At 43.1% G+C, this 20,509-nt stretch overlaps 2 protein-coding genes across 31 annotated transcripts in view; one reads left to right on the top strand and one right to left on the bottom strand.

The window, feature by feature from the left end:
- The window catches only part of LOC120813994 (uncharacterized), a 54,894-nt gene that overhangs the window by 10,373 nt on the left and 24,012 nt on the right, over positions 1–20,509 (top strand). For 4 of the 30 annotated variants that reach the window (XR_013468100.1, XR_013468097.1, XR_013468093.1 and 1 more), the window contains exons 1-4: positions 18,088–18,427; positions 18,702–18,919; positions 19,852–19,907; positions 20,047–20,409. The exons of 3 other annotated variants lie outside the window; for them this stretch is intronic. Coding sequence is in view for 3 of the 27 variants with exons in the window: in XM_078105340.1 (XP_077961466.1) it covers positions 13,278–13,378; positions 14,632–14,687; positions 14,827–15,189; positions 15,299–15,498 (720 nt within the window). In the remaining 24 variants the exon portion in view is untranslated. 23 more of the 30 variants (XR_013468105.1, XR_013468110.1, XR_013468107.1 and 20 more) reach the window with 19 other exon arrangements.
- LOC144410208 (uncharacterized) lies at positions 1,411–13,102 on the bottom strand. The gene is made up of 2 exons (XM_078105325.1): positions 3,565–13,102; positions 1,411–3,086 (listed from the first exon to the last, which is right to left on the bottom strand). Exon 1 carries the CDS (start codon positions 9,751–9,753, stop codon positions 8,395–8,397), a length of 1,359 nt encoding a protein of 452 aa, XP_077961451.1. The 5' UTR covers positions 9,754–13,102; the 3' UTR covers positions 1,411–3,086; positions 3,565–8,394.

Here is a 20,509-nt window from a genome sequence, read left to right as displayed (position 1 = left end):
ACGACTTGTGAGACATCAGTGGTCGTGCAGGTCGAAATACAGGTTGGAAGAACATGTGAGCAGCAGGATCATGACTCCAGGTGTTGTGTGATGTCATCTAGGCCTGCAACTGTGTCGTGGTGTTTGAACGGATGTTACTCTGAGATGAGGACAAACACGTCCTCATCTGGACTGAGTTGTTTTTAGTCATGATGTCAGAGAACGAGGACTGTCTTGCACTTCTAAACTCTAAATTATAATAATACAGTGTGTCTTTATATTTCTGCAACCTGCGCTCGGCCTTCCGACTCTCTTCTTTATTCTGGTGTTTCTCCAATGAGATCTTTGCTTACCTGAGACCACTTTCACTTTAGTGTCCTCAATGATGCGTTGCACTGTGGCGTTGGAGCTGTGGCTCATGGAGTGAGGTGTGTCGGGGGAGAATTTGTGCATAGTGTGGGTCTCTCAGGCATGTGACCTTTTAGGTGGGCTTGTGATCCCTGACCACAGCAAAGTCAGGGATGAACCTCCGGTAATAATTAGTCCCAAAAAGGATCTCACCTGCGTCTTTGTTAACTTCAGCCCGTCCTGGATGGCACAGAGTTTTGCCTCCTGGGGTTTGACCAGGCCCCGTCCGATGGTGGACCCCAAGTAGTAGTACTTAGTCTCCCCAAAGGCCGGCTTACATTTCATGGGATTTGCTGTCAATCCTGCTTGTGGGAGGGACTCCAGGACCTTCTGTGCACGAGGTAAGTGGCTTTGGGCTCTGAATCACATCTTCATCCAAATATCCTTGCTGGGGTTCAAGTACCTGATCCTTTAACCGCTGGAACGTAGCGGGGCTCCAAACAGGCCAAAGCCATCATGCAGTACTGCCCAAGGCCTCCTGGGGTGCTGAAGGCCGTCTTCTCCTTGGATCCTGCAGACAAAGGAAGCTGCCAAGTATTTTGTTTTTTAGGACTTTATTTCAGTCACCTGAAGAAGAGAAAAGAAATATTCACCTCATTGATTGTTTCACAACACTTACTGCAGATAAATGAAAGAAAGCTGCAGACACATCTTTCATCAATCAATCAATAAAGTACTTCTATTCTAATCTATTCATGAGCTCATATTTTACAACCTCAAAAAGAACATCCATGTTAACGTGGAGATGACAAAGAATAGTGTTTAATCTCCTTTTATTCGGGAGTGGGCGTTCATTTGGAACCAGCTTACTTTGTTTCTCTTACATTTACATTACATGTCATTTAGCAGACGCTTTTTATCCAAAGCGACTTACATTACACTTTAAACCCATGGCCTTTTCACATTTTTGCCCAGGGAGCAATTAGGGGTTAGGTGTTGTTAAGGTTTCGGAAGCTCTCGAGGGAGGACTCAATCCTCTGTTCTCGTCCCGGCCGGAAACGAGGACACGAATGAGTCAATTCGTTTAAATTCAAAAATCAAAAGTTATTTAATAACTGAACAACGTAATAGGGATTACAATTACAAAGTGAAATACTAAGCGAACAGTGGAATATTTCGCGAAATAGAGAATCCTCTGAGCAAGTCTGAAGTGACTTATCAACGCGGCTGCAGGAGAAGTTCTAACAGTCTTTTCCCCGCTTTGGTCCTTTGAAACCTCTTGAGGTGTGTCTTCTTTGGTGCATTTGAATGTCATTGGCCTCTTCTCCAAAGGGTCACCTCCTCCATTGTCCCTTCCACGTCGAGGTGTGAAGCTGCAGCTGTAACCTGAAACCTCTCTGTCCTAGCTGTCCCTCACATTCCAATGCACTCAATGTAGATACAGTTGGCTTTATGCCTCAATGAGTGAATTTAACAAAGCATACATCGTTTAAGTCTTCATCTTATAACTAGTACACTTTCATTACAACAACCCATCATTAATGATCACCGTTCATCACACTTCATCATAAGATCTAAGACAGTTCATGTGGTTCAATTCTCAAGACATTTGCCTCAGTCGGCTGCCTCGCAATAAGTTGTTCATTTATTACCTGACAGGAGAAAAAACTCCCAAAAAACCCTCTTTGGGGATAAAATTGGGAGAAATCCATAAAGAACGGCAATTGGCATCCGTCCCCAGGTTTTAACATCACATTGTGACAGAATGTTAATGTGTACAGTGTTTATATGATTTAAATGACTATGAATTGTGTTTGATTGAAATTGCATTCACTTAATCTAACATGTTAATGTAATAACTAATATCTAATAACACACAAAATATAATTCTAACACTAAACATTATTACACGTACTACAAATTCTATGACTAGGGGTGCACTTCTGGCTTAAATCCCTAACAATTCCCTCCTTGCTCACAGTTCACTGTGAGCATCTCCCAAAGACAGAAAAATTTTCATACAGTCACATTCGTCAACAGTGATTGTCCCTCATCATCTACTCGCTACCGATTTCCCTGTATACTAGTCTCACTAAACACAATATCGATCAATCCCTGCAGGAATCCAAGGATGCAGGAGATGCAGCTTCATCCGTAGTGGACTAGATCATGACTGTAACACAAGAAGGGTTAACGCAGACAGGAATGCACTTTTCCGTTGTGCAATAATACTGACAAACCCGTTGGTGAGAGGATTGTCGTCGCCTTAGTTGTCTGTCAGCTGCTGGTTCAAGCTGTCAGTGGGGCTTGTGCTCTGGTCACCAAGCCACCAGGAGCTGTGTTATTGGGAATGAAAGTACAACAGGCAGATCCAAACATTCTTCAGACTCCTCCCTTCTCTGCCAAGATCATGTCCAGTGCCATTCTATTTTGCCATGCCATCAAACTAGTCTTATCCAACTGCTCGTGGAGCCCTGTTATGGCATCCCGGGTGAAATTTATGAATCGCTGCTGGTTGTAGTATATGTAATTAATCCAGTCTACATTTTTATTGATTGTCACCCACCAGAAGAAAAAGGATTCTATGCCGCTCGCAATTTGATTCCTGGCTTTAAACTCATCAGGCACCCCTCTGGGCACCCCAATGGCATCTAAGTACACATGACTATCAAATGAGCCCGCAGGACTAGTGGATCTCTTCGCTCTCCTGGCGACGTGAGGATGTGGTGAAATCAAGTCTTGAAATGTGGTCTCCTTCACTGGAAAGACATAGAATGGCATGATAAGCTGCACTAATGCACAAGTACCCGTCCAATTAGCTGGCAGCGTTGGATAAATAACCTTAGTTCCACACCACCACCAGAGGTCGGCTCTGGAAATCGTCTGATTCAACACACTTGAATATCGAGTGACATTAGCAAACTGAACTGTGGTACGGATTACTCCTGCAATGTCACCTACTTTTATCCCTCCCGTTATCTCTGATACTATGCAATCAAATGTACCATCTGGAACCATAAATTGAGGTGGCGTGCTCAAGGTAGCTGGCGGGTAATCCCATTGGAACTCTAAACAAGTATGGTGGACAGGCTGAGTCTGCAGGACAAAGAGCTCCAGTATACATTTGAATATAGGGCTTATTGGTCTGAATCTGGAACGTACAGGAGTGGGCATAGGCCTAGGTTGAGAACACACTATACAATCTGTACTGTGCATGTTTGTGGCAGTATACTGTACCCATTGGAGCCATAGATTAGACTCCGAGAATCCAGTTTCCCGTCTTACCACACCTTCCCAAGAAGTGTCAGCTTCAGCTCCAACCTGATCAGCAGTGGATTCCTGTTTGTTAGCAGAGGGTTTAGCAACAATCTTAAACAACCCTTGTGGGCTTTCAATATCGTATGTCCCTCCTTTCAACACGTATAGTCCACTGTCCCCCAATTCTGGATTTTTCAATGTGATTATTAGTGGATTGCACAACCCTCCCCCACATTTAGCCAAATCTGGATATCGGTTTTTCCGCATCGTTAAACGGGTTTGCAGCACAGGTTTAGGACCAGTTTTAGATGACTTCCATCTACCAGTGTGTGCGAACTTCCATTCTGCCTCCTCGCAGTCACAGCCGTACTGCTCCACTGGCTTACCAAACCTGACTCCTGGTCCACATCGGTTGGTGGTGGAACACAAGTATTGGTCCGACCTCCAAAACCTGAGGTCTTGGACTCCGCAGGCTGCAATATCACAATAATCAAATTGAACAGCTACAGTTATATTTTCCTTGAATGTCTACGTGAGAGCAATTGCTGCTTGGATGTTAGGTGGTAAGGAAACATCTTGTCGACTGGGATGGGATAGATCACTTACAGACGTCATGTCATCGTCACCTGTGTGAACAGCTGCACTTCCCCGAGCTGAACTTGAACTCCCTACTACCAACTGATACTTACGCTGTGGGCGAGACATTTTCTGCTGCTTTGTTCCCTCCTGTGTCTTTTGGCTCTGATTTAACTTGCCTGGTATTTAATCGGGTCTCCGCAAGGGTCTGGCTTGGTGCCTTAGCAGGTGCACAATGTGTGAGATGATGCCAAGTGGCTCCCGCTTTACCTTTCACCTTCACCGAGTGTGACGTTGCCAATACTACCTCCCAAGGACCGGTCCACCTTGGATCACTCCACTTGCGCTTATGGGCCTTAATCCACACCCAGCTGTGATCTGATTCTGGAATTCAACATCATCTGGCACCCTCCTTGGCACCTTCTTAGCATCCTTTTCGCTTATTTATGTGACCTTCAGACTAATGTAGATCTGTCTTTCTTCTTAAGGCTTTCTCTGGTGGTGTTTATTCCTGGTGATGTGATCTTAACTACCAGTAACTGTGTCTACTGTTAACCGCATCAGTGTCATTGGTAAACCGTGAGTTTCCCCTGAGGAATCAGTGTAGTTTGTAACACATAATTCCTTATTCAATCTTTCTCCCACATGGCTGCTGTTGGTAACCCTCCTGAAGATGTCCCCCTGGATCTCTTAGTGAATCTGGTCTCCGTCGCTTAAAGTTCAACACATTATATAGGGACAAGGTATCTGAAACTAAAGGAAAAAACACTATAGGACATATATTCACCCCCCCCCCCAGGGGCAGCTCTGGATGTGTCTTTCAAGTGATGCTCCCATCCCTGTTTGTTTCTGGAGGGATAACATCATCAAACAGAATAGCCGCTCTATATGTGGCGGTGCCACAGTGATGCTTCAAGTTGAAAACACATGTTGAGGAGGAGAACATAACCAGTGGGTCTATTGTTGAGACCCTGCCCTTCATAGTTTACTCTCCCTCCATAAATGGACACCATCTCTCCACTTGTTGTCGTGTGGATCCACCTGCATTGAATAATGATCTCAGCTCTGTTTGGAGTGAAATAGAAACAACACATACAAGAACTTCCAGCCTCCTAAAAACAATTCTTATTTTCAATTCTTACTATGATATATGCCTTTTAACCGAGACAATGCTGTAGTTATCTGAATAGGCACAATTCTATGAAATGGTGGACTTCTCTCTCCTCCTTCTGTCCAAATGTTCCCCGTGAATGTGTCTAATGCTACTTAGTTTTATCTTGGTAATGATTGGTCATTGCAACCGAATAGCCGCTCTGAATTCAAAATCCTCAAGTTCTGTTACTGTAATATCGTTGGCGTATGTTTGTTTGAACATTCTTATCATATGTGTTTATCAAGTGTCCCAGCAGTTCCCGTTCCTTCTCTAATCTGGAAATGGTGTGTCACATTAGCTCAGTGTTTGTGGATTCCTTCGTTGTATGTGTGTGCCTATACTTCTCCTCCTTGATGTTCCTCTGCTGGAACATCTGTTGTTGTCAGCGGTTTGGTCAGATGACACGTAGCTGTCATCCTAGACGTGTGATTAAGCTTCACGCTCCCTCCTTGGACCTCGGATCACCTCAGTTCCTGTGAGCAGACTGCTCTGCTAACCGGAGGTCCCATTAGGACAAGATTCCCCAATCGGCTGTTGAATAGAGAACCACAAGTGGTGCAGCTATGTGTGTGTGTGTGTGTAGGTATGTCTAGATGTGCGTGTGAGTGTGTGCGTGTGTGTGTGCTCTCCCAATTCATGTTGCTCTTTCTGGTTTACCAAACTCTTCAAGCAAACAAGTTCTACCATCTAGTGTGTGCATATTTAAACATAACTGGAACTCAACATTTTACCCACTTATTTCCCAGTTTTAGCGTTTTCTTTTAATGTGGAATAATTGTATCATCTGTGTGTCTCATCAATCCTTGTGCCTTCACATAGCCTTTGGTGATGCTAATCACCCCCGGCCACCTCCTGGCTTATCCAACAACGTCGTAAAACCCCCTCAACGCCGTTTCTACTGGGTGTCGTTGCCGATCTGGACCGTCTCGCATTGGAGTCGCCTGTTCCTACTGAAAAGCAAAACATAGTTAACAATTGCCATGCACATGTATTCGAGGAAAAATGTGTCAGTAAATTTATCATAGTGAAATAATTCCCCCCATACCAACCGTGTGTGATTCTTAAACCTGTTGGGTGACTCTGAGATGAAATACAACCTGTGGATGGATTTTATGGCTCCGACACTTCCCCAGGATTCCTCCTCTTATCAGTTGTTGTTTTAGGGAGGTCTGCTCACTCCCTCCTCGACCATGAGTCGCCATCCCCTTTCAACCTCTGCATCCCCTTTGAAATCTATCCTCGTCCCTAATTCACTCCCATCTCAGCATCTGCCTGTTGTTTCTTTTACTGGGAGCTAAACTCCCAACAAAGTCATCATTTGTCCTGACTCCTGATGTTCACCTGATGGTGGAAGGAGTTCCCTAATGAACATAACAAACACACATACCTACCTACTACTACAACTGAAGAATTAGCACCTGGATGACACTCACAAGTGTTGCTTTCTCAGAAGGAGAAATCCCTTCTTTGTTCTTGCTGTTTTGGTTCTGTTCCCTCTTGTTCAAATTCACTTCCTGCAAATCGCTTTTGAATTAGAGCCTCAGCTGAATGAAGAATGTTATGCGTTGACGTAAAGAATGCCTCTGCATATCTTTATCTGCTCCTAGAGTATTTACACATTGTTTTGGAAAATTGCCTTTCTCAAACGGCCTTGTTTCCAACCGATTTGAGGAGCCATTTATTTATAGAAATTTGGAATCTTCGACATAACTGATTATTGACCCCCATAGTCAACTCATGAAAAATTAACACCAATATTGCCTTCGCGTCCCCGTTCAATGATCTCTTTGAGTTTTTCCTTGTAGGTCTCACCCTCATGGTGTATGACTGTTCCATGTCTTCATCAACTAATTGACCAACCCAGTTCTCTTTGTTCATTCTAACCTCGAAGCAATCTGCTCATTCCAAGTATACACAAAAATGTTACCTCACATTCTCACCCTCACAGTCAATTTCTTCTCCTTTTACCTTCAGCCTGTTTGCTCGGTCATGATGAGTCATCACCTTTGAAAACCTATGCATTACTGCATAACTCCTCAACCTGTTTTCCCATTTTTGCTTACTTCCCCATTAAAATAAACCATTCGACGGCCTCACTGAAGGCCTCCATCATTACAGTCAATTTGCTGACCTTACTGACCACTTTCACAAGTGGTCGAGCATTTGCAGTATCAGTCTCTAAAACTTCAATCAATGTATCAGAATGTGAACCTCAAACCCCGGTGATATCAACAAAAGGTTCTCCAAACCCTTCAGGGTCATAAAACAACAATGAAGATTGTGAGTCCCTTGATCCCAAAAAGTACCAGGAGATAATAAATCAACTTAGCATCAGACCCATCTGTTCCAGACCCCCCCCAGTGTTAATCTCCACTTTTATTGCTCTTCAGCCCAAAAGCAAAGCAGAGGGTGGGAGACGTGTCTGTTACCTGCAAACACAAACTCAGCTCATGCTTAGTTTGATCCAATCCATTCATTCATTACTGATAGATCACCAACCTCTCATGGTTAGCGTATCCAAATGTAAGGGTGTACTACTTGTTGAACATTACAGGATGACCGTCTGTAACAAATTTCCATATTTCGTGTACTGGTGCTATAAATGTTCCTTTGATCAGACATTGGCTTCAATCATCAAGATACTGTATCAAGTGTATCGTGCACTATACACTCAATAGCAGCACCCAACAATTTACCGCCCATCTCTGAATTCAGGAGAAAACTCGAAAAACTACAAACATTAATCCAAAAAATCGACAATATATACAACAACTCTCCTAATTCCTTATCACCTTCATTCCTCCTTTAAATCTTACACAACCTTATCTCTTAATTTTCAATGACTGATTTCCTTTTTTTAAAATCAATCTTCCCTACGGGTTTAAGTCTAGTTTCAGCTGACACTCTCAGCAGTGTATAATCTCTAGTCTCCTCTTCCTGGAATGTGAGTCGTAAACCGTAGAGACTGAGGGTGCTTATCTGAGCTGTTGGAAAGCAGCGGGGGTCGGTGTGTCACCAGTTAGTTGTTTAGGGCTCGTCTGCTTTGTCTCCATCAAAGCAAGTGGCATCTGTTGCTGTGGTCACCACATATGGGGAGGTGGAGGCTGGGGTGTGCCCAACCTCTGGTTCTGCCTGGGCTGCAGTGAGTTGGGAAACCTTCCTGGAGGAGCATTTGACCGTGTGTTCCCTTCATATTTCACTGGACACGTTCTTGACCAATGTCCCACCTGCCCACATATAAAACACACATCACCCCCGTACCCTCCTTGGTAGAATCCACTCCCTCGGTTATATTCACGGCCTCTGTCTCTCCCTCTGTACTTTGGTGGTTGCTGGTATCCTCTCAATTGGTTTCTCACTGCTGGACCTACGGTTGGATATGTGGCTTCTGGAGGAACAGGGTATTGAGGTTGTTCATCTCTCACCGACAGTTGTTTCCTGACTCTCTGTTTTTTCGTTGCTCCTGCATCTGCTGCTGCCAGTTGGATCTTCAGGAGTCGATGCGTCATCGTCCCCAGTTCTTCTTGCCTCCTTGTCTCCGCAGCTCTCTGTATTTTGTAGAAGTGGGTTAGATGGTCTCTCCATGTGCTTTCATCCATGTCGTCCAGTCCCACTACTCCCTCCAACGCTGTTTGAACAGCCTGGGGCAAGCCTTGCTGCACAGTGTGTCGCCAGATTACTGCAGTAGATTTGTTATTGTCGTGTCTTCCTCCTGTGGCCAAATGCCATTCTGTTTCTGCTCTCCTCACGTATTGAGAGATGTCTTCACCTTGTTTCATACTCAGACCCATCAGGATGGACATACTTGGCTTTGTAGGCCAGATGTTTCGCATTGTGGCCCAAAATACTCCTCTGACCTTATCAAATGGAGCCTCATCCTCTTGGTTGGTGGTTCCCGCTCTTGCTTCTAAGGCTCTTAGGTTGACTGTTCCCTCTAGACGGGCTATTAAGGCTCTCATATCTCCAAGACCCAACTTATCTTCTATTGTGTATTTTTCAAAGAGCAGGATCCATGGGTTAGCTCCTTCTCCCAATGGCGGCAGTCCCTTCTCCAGCGCTTCCATGTCCCGATGGCTCCAGGGCACAAACTCGCTCTGACCGTTGGCTTTTCTCAGTAGTGGGCACTGTGGGACAGGGGAGGCTGCAAGTGGCTCATTTCTTACCGGGAGAATGTAGTCTGCATAGTGGTTTGGAGCCTTCTTCACCAGGATACAATGTCTATTGTGATGACGACCTCCATCAGCAACCTCTCCTTCTTTGTCGTTGTTTGGATGGGTCCTCTGCACGTGTATTCTGATAGACAGGAGTCCTGAAGTAATATACAGCTCCTCTGCGGCCTCCTGGTATTCACTTGGTGTTTTACGGCCATGTTCACAGCTACCTGCTTCCTCCTCTCTGGCCCTGACAAGCAGTTCCTGTGTCGTAAGCGCAGCCATCATGCAACCTGGAATACTCTAAACAACCGCTAAGCTGTCCCTTCTGTCCTAGGTGGTACTCTGTCACTAACTGTAAGAAAAGCCCAAACTAAGTCACCCCTATCAACTGTCCGAGGAAATGTCAAATCGAACCATCGACCAGAATCGACACAGTAAAACAAATAACCAAATCTAAAAAGTAAGGAGGGCAATTTACAACATCAAATCAGTTCAATAACTGCTGTGTAATTTACTAAAATTATCCTGTTAGACCACTAAGTTAAATCAACTTATCGGTACCTCTCACCAGAAAATCAAATCAATCACGGAACTGTAAAAATGAGTATAATCAATGATCCATGCCAAAGACTATGATTACAATTAAATAGAGGAAAAAGAGAAAGAATTAACTATATCTCAAATCAAAACTCAATCTTCATTCAAAATTCAAAAGTCTAAAAATTAAACTTCAATAAAGTTAATCTTGATGTCTAAAAATGAATTACTCCAAATTATTAATCAAGGTTACAAAACTAATCAAAGTTATGATGATACAGTCAAACTGCCGGCAATATTGATCAGGAAGTAGAGCAGAAGCACTCCACCACAAATGCCGCCAGTGATTATACCACAATATAAACAATGATCCACCCCCAACCCAGAGACAATGCAATGACAGTCAATCTGGTTTCAGCTAAACATTGGGGATCGAAATCAAACAATTCATAACAGGTCCACAAAAGCGCCACATCAAAATTAGCTCAATCTCCAATTTCAATCCAAAACAAATGCAGGACTATTACAAACCATATTCAACGTAACAATACAGCACTTTACTATTTCAATTAAACGTCAACACCAATCCAGATATCCGTCAAGTTATCTTATCAATCTTTACACTATCCTAGTTAGTAAAGGCAAATGTGCATCAAAGTCACCGTCCGAACACGGCAAGTGAGGAAATTGAACTCCCCCCTCTTGTAATTCCCTCTACATCCACCAGATGGCACACTCAGGGGCTTCCCCTCACGATGTGCACTTACTCCAACCACATGTGGCGCTGTTCAGCCGATAGCTGAAGATCGAACACAGAACTACCAAAGAGGAAGTGCCTCACACCTCAGCACATGGATCGTAAAACGCTGTGTGCCGGCGTAGCAAAGAACAATGGGCTCAAGCTAACTGCTAACCCACAACGTGGTCAAGCTATCAGCACCCCGCAAGCCCCGCTATTACCCCAATGGAATTACCAATGAGACCCCGTTAGCCGCTAGCTAGGCAGCCCACGTGGTCCGGGTTGGACTGCTCACCAACACCTTAATATGCTACGGTTTTACAACCCGACGCCGGAGATGATCAGTCTCCAGTTCGGATTCTATACATATATATACACTGTTAAACAATCACATACGCGTATTAAAACATAATTTGGAACATCCATACATCAATCAAGCACATGCACCCCGCAACTCCAACACTCACGCACCACGTACTAACACTCACTCACACTCACACCACATGCAGATGTATATACACTATCATTTACACTAAAGCGCATATCCGCCACCCACCCCCTTCTAGACAACCTATATACCTAATTCATAGGATTTCTAGAGGGTGGAAAATGTTAAGCAGATCTTACCAGTCGATGCTGGATTTCTCCTTTACTATAACCTCCACCAGTCGCCGCTGGATTATAACTTTACCAGTCGATGCTGGATTATCACTTTACCAGTCGATGCTGGATTATCCCTTTACCAGTCGATGCTGGATTATCACTTTACCAGTCGATGCTGGATTATCCCGTATGCCAATCCCGTAGAGCAAGCTCCCCCCCCCAATCTATTAAATCCTGCAATACCTAATTGTGAAGGACTTTATGCACAGAGAGGGGAAATGAAGAGAAGAGTCTTCTCTAAAGACGCCGTAATTATTGTGGGAAACCTAGTGGACAACATGCGCATCGTCACACCTCATGCGAACCCCCTAACCAATCCCATACGGGTCTACTTGTATGATTTTATCCTGCTGGTCTTTATGTCTCAGCAGACCAGTTCGCCGCCTGGATTTTTCTAACGCTCTAAGTGTGTACCTGAACGCACCAAACGCGCGTGTTTGGAATTTCTAAAAGCCGGCTCCCATTCGCATTCACTTTGCAAAAGTATGTCCCCACTGTTATTCAATATCAGCTTATTATATTCACCCAAGTCATTAATGTACTAGCCTTTAGTCTTTAGCATCTAAGGCCTTGCCTCATGGCCGACTGCCAGCACCACTCTAAATCTTCCTAAACCTACCTATCACAGAATTCATGAAAAAGTTTGTTTTACCTTGTTTGTATCCGTGGTACTTGCAGTCAAACCTCTCAGCAACGCCTTCCCCCAACGAGAGCCCCACGTTGGGCGCCAACTGTTAAGGTTTCGGAAGCTCTCGAGGGAGGACTCAATCCTCTGTTCTCGTCCCGGCCGGAAACGAGGACACGAATGAGTCAATTCGTTTAAATTCAAAAATCAAAAGTTATTTAATAACTGAACAACGTAATAGGGATTACAATTACAAAGTGAAATACTAAGCGAACAGTGGAATATTTCGCGAAATAGAGAATCCTCTGAGCAAGTCTGAAGTGACTTATCAACGCGGCTGCAGGAGAAGTTCTAACAGTCTTTCCCCCGCCATGGTCCTTTGAAACCTCTTGAGGTGTGTCTTCTTTGGTGCATTTGAATGTCATTGGCCTCTTCTCCAAAGGGTCTCCTCCTCCATTGTCCCTTCCACGTCGAGGTGTGAAGCTGCAGCTGTAACCTGAAACCTCTCTGTCCTAGCTGTCCCTCACATTCCAATGCACTCAATGTAGATACAGTTGGCTTTATGCCTCAATGAGTGAATTTAACAAAGCATACATCGTTTAAGTCTTCATCTTATAACTAGTACACTTTCATTACAACAACCCATCATTAATGATCACCGTTCATCACACTTCATCATAAGATCTAAGACAGTTCATGTGGTTCAATTCTCAAGACATTTGCCTCAGTCGGCTGCCTCGCAATAAGTTGTTCATTTATTACCTGACAGGAGAAAAAACTCCCAAAAAACCCTCTTTGGGGATAAAATTGGGAGAAATCCATAAAGAACGGCAATTGGCATCCGTCCCCAGGTTTTAACATCACATTGTGACAGAATGTTAATGTGTACAGTGTTTATATGATTTAAATGACTATGAATTGTGTTTGATTGAAATTGCATTCACTTAATCTAACATGTTAATGTAATAACTAATATCTAATAACACACAAAATATAATTCTAACACTAAACATTATTACACGTACTACAAATTCTATGACTAGGGGTGCACTTCTGGCTTAAATCCCTAACAGTGTCTTGCTCAGGGACACTTCAACATGGAACATGGGGCAGCCTGGAATCGTGTGGGTGGAGACTTTGTGTCACTGGCTTGTTGAAAGCATTTTCTGTTGGGATGGACGTGTTACTACAAGTCCAAACACGTCAGGGAGCAGCAGGGAGAATTTTATATAAACGGAATCCTGTATGATCGGCGCTTGTGTGAGTGCACCTTCACTCGTGCAGGTTTTGGATGAAGTAGTTTATTTATTGAAGAGCTTCAGTTCACATCACCCAAGACGTCCAAGGTAAGGAGAGAATGACTTAATAGATGTTAATATAATCATAACACCAACATTATGTGAGGATTCCTGGATTACACAAGATATTTACGGGTAGTAACGTTGTTTGTTATCTGCATTAAAGAGAATTAAACGATGAAAAGATGCAATTTATTGACGACATATGAGAATATAACCTGTAGATTGTGGATTTAAAGGATCTGAGGAGCTCAGCAGACCTGCAGCTCTCTGGGACTTTGTTCCTCATATGTGGAGCAGATAAACTGAACTTCCGTCTAGCTGTGACTCTGTGAACAAGAAGGAGACAAACTAAACAATCAGGGATAAAGAATTCAGTCTCTGAATTAAATAGAACTTTCTCCGTTTATTTAACTTGCAAGCAGTGGCGGCTGGTGTATTTTTTTTTGGTAAGGCCAGTCAATCAGTTTGAGTAAACATCCCAGTATGATTCAATGTAAAAAAGGCATCAAACACGCATTATTACTTTGCAGGTAAATATTTAACATGTATTCCAACAGTTTAACATAATAAGGACATCTTATTCAAACGACCATGTGGTAACTATTATAAATATCCAATATAAATATCATGTAATAAATGTATTTATATAAAATCTATTGCCACATATAAGAAGCTAACTAGCTAGCTAAACCTGCAGGTGCTTCCCTTTCACGCCAGCCCGTTGTCTGATCTGGTCCAGCTGTTTTACCTCTAGTTCTTCTCTCTCGCAAAGTTCTCGTCTGGTACCGAGTTGGGGTCGGGTCTTCTTGAAGGACACTGCCGGTGGTCGCTCTTGTTATGTTGTTAAGTGGCGGGTGGGAGACTCGCCCCGACGAGAGCGCAGCGAAGGGCCCAAATCTCAATGTATTTTAGGATTCATTAACTTTCTCAGTGATTGGCTAACTGCTTCTTAGACCCTCTGCTTTGGGACCGACCCGAGCCCAGCTGAGAAGAGCGGAGAGGACTTAAGGAAAAGCACATATTTCGCAGAGATATTTTAATATACAAATAATACCGGGTATATAATCCACAAATAGACACATCATTTCTTATATAATTAAAAAAAATTATAATTTTTTTTGTGGCTCAATGTGGGGCCACACTGCCACTGGAATATTGTTAATAATATGTTTTAATCAAAATGGTTTGTGGTCGGAAGACCAGGAAACTCCAGATGAACATCAGGATGTGAAGACACACTGTAGATTGTTGGTGTGATGATGATGTTTGAGCCTCTTCTCCTCTGTCTCCTCTCACAGGGAGGAGATGATCTGCAGCATCCTGGTGATCTTCATCCTGACCTCCTGTGTCTGTGGTTGGTTCACTTTTGTATTTGTGAAGCAGCTGTGAAGCATCAGCACACACTCCTCAGAAACATCTGGAGATGGAGTCTAAAGGCTCCATGTTAAAGCTGTCACTTTGTCACCTCCTCCTCTCCTTCTCTGTCTCCTCAGCAGGGTCATTTGTAGTGAATGTGACACAGAGCTGGTATCATGCAGAGGAGAACCACAACATCTCACTGGAATGGATGTTCCCCACCAGCACGGACCCCTCCCCCAACGCCTTTTATGTCTACTGTGAGATGGTAGCTGATAAGATACCCTTTATCCTGTTTGAGCTACATGAAGGTGTCGAGATCCCAGAGATTCGAGATGAACGCTTTGCAGGACGAGTCCAGTGGGACAAAGACGTCCTCAGAGAAGGACGACTCAGACTTCACATCTCCAGACTCCAGACTAATGACTCGGGGCTGTACTGGTGTCAAGTGGACACAAGTTATGGGAGGAACTTTAAGGAATGTCACCTCAAGGTCACTGGTAGGTTCATTAAGTTAAACTTACTAACACGTTTAATTCAGCAGCTTTATTCAGATAAATAAACATTTTTCTTTACATTAACAAACAGATTTGTTGTGTCTCTTTGCAGCAGTGAAGGATCGACCCGAACCTGAGACAACGAGTGACACCAGTCTGAGATGGATCGGCCTCTACTGTGTACTGGGACTGACAGCAGCTCTACTGGTTCTTTATTCATTTTATCGCTGCATTACCAAAAGGATGAGAGATCACCACAGAAATGATACAAAAGTCAATGGTGACATGAAGTGTCAGGGAGACTGTGGGTGAAGAGTCCAATCACAGGATCAACGGTTCCATCCCTGCTGACCCGCGTGTTGATGAGCCCTTGAGCAAGACACTTAACCCAGCATTGCTCCTGTAGCTGTGACCACAGAGTGAGAATGGAGTGAATATTAGTTACTGACGGCAGGAAGCTGCTCATCAGTGTGTGAGAGGATCAACGAGGACACATTTATATATATATATATATATATACATATATATCTCTATATATACATATATATATACATATAAACACATATATACAGATACATATATATACACACATACATATATAGAGACACATATACATATATATATATACACATATACATACATTTCTGTTCTCTGACTGAGATTCAAAGGAAATCCACAATCTTTACAGACTAATGTGAGGGGTCACGACTTCGACTCAGGTGCAGAGCAATAAAGCAACAAAAACTTCTTTCCAGGTTTGGAATCTTTTACTTGGAAAATAAACTAATGCAGACAAAAGGATCCACACGCTCTTGTAGAAACATAAAAGAAAGAGGGCCTGTCAACGAAGTAAAAACAAGATAACCAAAAAACAGCACTGGGCATTTCTAACTACAAACATTCACCTCTGGGAAAGACAAACGATAACCTGACACAGACAAGTGGGGAACGGAGGCTTAAATACAGTTGGAGGTGATTGCAAACTAAACTCAGCTGTGGGGAGAAACGAAGGGTGAGAAACTAGATAAAGGAAGTGCAGTGGTTACAAAAATAAAAACAGGAAGTTAATCTTCACTGTCTCTTCGTCACAACTAAAGTGTTTTTTTTGTTCTAGACCTGCAGCTCCTCTGACAGAGACTCTGACTACTGAACATATTCTGCATTAAGCATCATGATGCTCGTCATCAAAGACTAATGTTTATTCTGGTTCCTGATCATAAAGAAAAGGAGAAGCCATAAAGCCTGTATGAAGAGAAATAGATCCTCACGCTGCCTCAATATTGCATTTTGCACATAATGCGATTAATCGTTAACCACAGAAAAATAATGCAATTGATCAAATTTAACTTCTTCATCTTTCCCTAACATTAATACATACCATTTCATATTTGTACAAAAAATACACTGTTACATTACTTTTATCAATTATCCTACTTTTGTTTTGAATATATTGTGCCTGGAATAAAGTATTACCTGTTTAATCACTATGAAATCAGTCTCTTCATTTGTCGTATTAATTCAATAAGTCACATAGTGATCAAATCCATCCTCAATAATACAAACGTGTCACATGAAGGTAAATGTTAAGAGAGAAGCAGATTAAATACACACAGCACACAAGGTACACACACTTCTCAGCATTCTGTCTATACAGTGAACACTCTTTTATTTCATAATGTGATCACTGAAGAGGTTGTTAATGCTGCTACATGTCGTGATTATTAGTGACCATTGAAAAGTCCTGAGGAGAGTTCTCTAAAGTGAGAGAAATAAGCTGTAGGCTGACTTCTGAGCGGACCGACGGCCTGCTGGCCGGGTCCTCTCGTCTCATCGTCTCTCGGGTGAAACCACAAGAACCACTCAGGTTCAAAACAAAAGTGTATCAAGCAGCGAAATCCAGATGAGGTGATTTATGAAATGCGAGTGTGTAAAGTGTGAAACATGTTGGACTGTTGTTCCAGACGCTCGTCCTCCTGTTCGGTAGTCGAGATCATCAGCGTTCACCCTGTTGCCTCGTCTAAGTCAGGAGGGCCGTACTTTAGGCCTCTGTGAGTACATGAATATGTGGTAGAACACCTGTGAACACGCGTGTGCGTGTACTCCAGTGCTGTGGAGTCAGTTTACGCTGTGAATAAACAATGAGGACATGTGAAGGACAGACGTTATGAGGCATGATGGGACATATCTAGCAGCTTGGGGAGCAGATGTTCAACTAGATGACGATACCTGTCCCATCCACACGGTGCATTTTCCCGCCATACAAAGCCCCCTATTCATTGGTCCGTTGGTTCATTGTAAGGATGGTGATTGGTCGGTTGATTCATTGGTCCGTTGGTTCATTGTAAGGATGGTGATTGGTCTTCGATGTTAGGTTATAAGTTTTGGTGAGGTGGTGGAAACGGTTGAGCATGTACTGTTTGTCTGTGGGAGGTATGATAAGGAGAGGGTGGTGTTGTATGGTAGTGTCAGGAAGATGAAGCGGGGCTGGGACTTAGGTAGTGATGACAAAGTGAAGCTTTCCGAACCAGTGAAGCTTTCTAGCCAATTGTATCGGAAAAAGGTTCATTCATTCAATGCATCACAAACTCTATGATGACCTCTGCTGTTGAAAACTTGTAGAGCAAATGGTTCGAATGGCCTACCAGTATATTTTGGCCCAGTCTCTGTGGGTTGAACATGATTATAAAAAGTTGAACCAATAAATCATCTAATAAATACATGGATTCCTATATGAATAAAACTATCGTTTTTCAAGTTTGACTTGTGTCCTTGTTTGTATATTTCAATTCTCTGTTACGTCCCCAGAAATCTGGGTTCGTAAAATGATTCTGATTCGGGGATTACTTGTAGTTGCGCGCGTGTGTGTGTGTGTGTGTGTGTGTGTGTGTGTGTTTTCAGGTAGGATTGGGACCTGGAGGTCCACCCCCCTCGTCAGTGGTTGCAGCTGGCTGGGCTCTTTAAAAAGCCCAGTTTTGGACCAGTTCGGGGCGCTGCATGCTCGGTATGACAAAGGGCAAAAAGCTCTACGGTGGTGTTCTACGATAGTATTTTACGGAGGAATTAAAAGATGTTATTTTGACGGAAGAAATAAGACGTCACTCTCCTCCTTCACAGAGAAACGTAGAAAGAACCGTCTCGTTGTGCTGGTGTTTTATCTTCTTCTTAACTTTGCAAATGAGTTAAGATGAACTTCACTGAGGAGTTTACGTGTTGAAGAGCTTCAGGACTCAAGACGTCCAAGGTAAAGAGAGGATGACGTAATATCGGTGTTATGATCATATTAACATTTATTCTGTGAGGATTCACGAATTACACCAGATATTTACGGGTAATCATGTTTGTTTTGTTCATTAAAGAGAATTAAAGTGTCAAATGATCGCATTTATTGAAGACAGATCAGAATATGATCCGTCAACAAACAGCTGTATTTTCTAGTAAATTATTAATGTCAGATACTCGGTTCCGAAACGAAAGCGGAAGTAACGTTGATTCTCCTTCGTGCTGCGTCTCTTCAGCCGCCATGTTTGTTTCTCCTCGTTAAAGTCGCGCCGACTTTGTTGCTGTTGAAGTTCTTCTCGCGTCGGACCAACTAACGCCGTCGTGTTTCGTACTAAACACCGGACTTCACGTCGGGCTTCCGCGCCGAGAGAACCGTCCATGGAGGACACCGAGTGATACAACATACACAACAAGCAGCGTGTCCTGGCTAAAAGGCTTTATAAATCCGTGCACGGTGAGTTCCGTGTAACTCTGACAAGTCTCTCGGTCAATATGGTGTGATGTGGTGGTGGTACAAATGTGTTCAGACTGTCATAATAAAAAGTACAGATTTAAAAGATCAAGGATTAAAATACAGAAGACAATATTTATTCATCTAATTGTGACTTGGAGATATTCTACACACAAGAGCCAGAATGAACTGGAGCCAGAGACGTTTATTGCATTAGATACACAAATAAATAAACTCCACAAGTGAGTCAACGAAATAAATTACTTGAGCTATAAAAACAAAAATAAATGACCCATGTAAAGGGGGCGCTAGAGAGACATTCTTTCATACCCAAATGGGCGACCCGGAGAATATCGAAATTATTCGCGCTTCTGATGCGCACGCCAAAAAAAGGAGTTTTTGAATAGGTTAAAGGCCTCAAAAGTGCGATTTAGCACAATAAATAATAATTATTATTATTTGAAACACAAAAGGGCTTTCGCCCGACTTTCAGTCGGCTCAGGCCCTAATAAAATACACCATGTGGGACTAACTGTACCATCCAGGAAGTCAGTGTAGAAACAAAACTGAGGCAGAATACCACTTCAAACAAATCAATCAATTCACAGCACAAAAAAATGACAAAAAAACAAAAAATAGAAATGCACAAGCAGGATGGCTGCTCCATCACTGTGTCACAGCAGAAAGACACAGGAAAAGCAAACATAACATAATAACACATGCTAGTGACTTATTAACAAGTCTACCATATAACAGGTCAGAGGTCACAGTGGTCGTGTCTAATGTCTCAGGGACGTTGTCATCAGCATGAAAGCTTTGTGTGTTTGTAACAAGCATGATGAAGAACACAAAGAGCATCAGGACGTGAAGACACACTGTAGATTGTTGGTGTGATGATGATGTTTGAGCCTCTTCTCCTCTGTCTCCTCTCACAGGGAGGAGATGATCTGCAGCATCCTGGTAATCTTCATCCTGACCTCCTGTGTCTGTGGTCAGTTCACTTTTGTGTTTGTGAAGCAGCTGTGAAGCATCAGCACACACTCCTCAGAAACATCGGGAGATGGAGTCTAAAGGCTCCATGTTAAAGCTGTCACTTTGTCACCTCCTCCTCTCCTTCTCTGTCTCCTCAGCAGGGTCATTTGTAGTGAATGTGACACAGAGCTGGTATCATGCAGAGGAGAACCACAACATCTCACTGGAATGGATGTTCCCCACCAGCACGGACCACTCCCCCAACGCCCTTTATGTCTCCTGTGAGACGTTAATTAATCAGATACACTCAGTCCTGTTTCATCTGTATGAAGGTGTCGAGGTCCCAGAGCTGCAGGATAAACGCTTTGCAGGACGAGTCCAGTGGGACAAAGACGTCCTCAGAGAAGGACGACTCAGACTTCACATCTCCAGACTCCAGACTAATGACTCGGGGCTGTACGGGTGTCAAGTGGACACAAGTTATGGGAAGAACTTTAAGGAATGTCACCTCAATGTCACTGGTAGGTTCATTAAGTTAAACTTACTAACACGTTTAATTCAGCAGCTTTATTCAGATAAATAAACCTTTTTCTTTACATGAATAAACAGATTTGTTTTGTC

Source organism: Gasterosteus aculeatus, chromosome 7, assembly GCF_964276395.1.
Source record: "Gasterosteus aculeatus chromosome 7, fGasAcu3.hap1.1, whole genome shotgun sequence".
Lineage (NCBI taxonomy): Eukaryota > Metazoa > Chordata > Actinopteri > Perciformes > Gasterosteidae > Gasterosteus > Gasterosteus aculeatus.
Note: the sequence above shows the minus strand (reverse complement) of the source record. Positions and strands in the feature narration are given on the sequence as shown.

What these genes read in the sequence shown, in the direction of transcription:
- LOC144410208 (XM_078105325.1), bottom strand. Translation starts at nt 9,753, where the DNA reads ATGATGGCTGCGCTTACGACACAGGAACTGCTTGTCAGGGCCAGAGAG.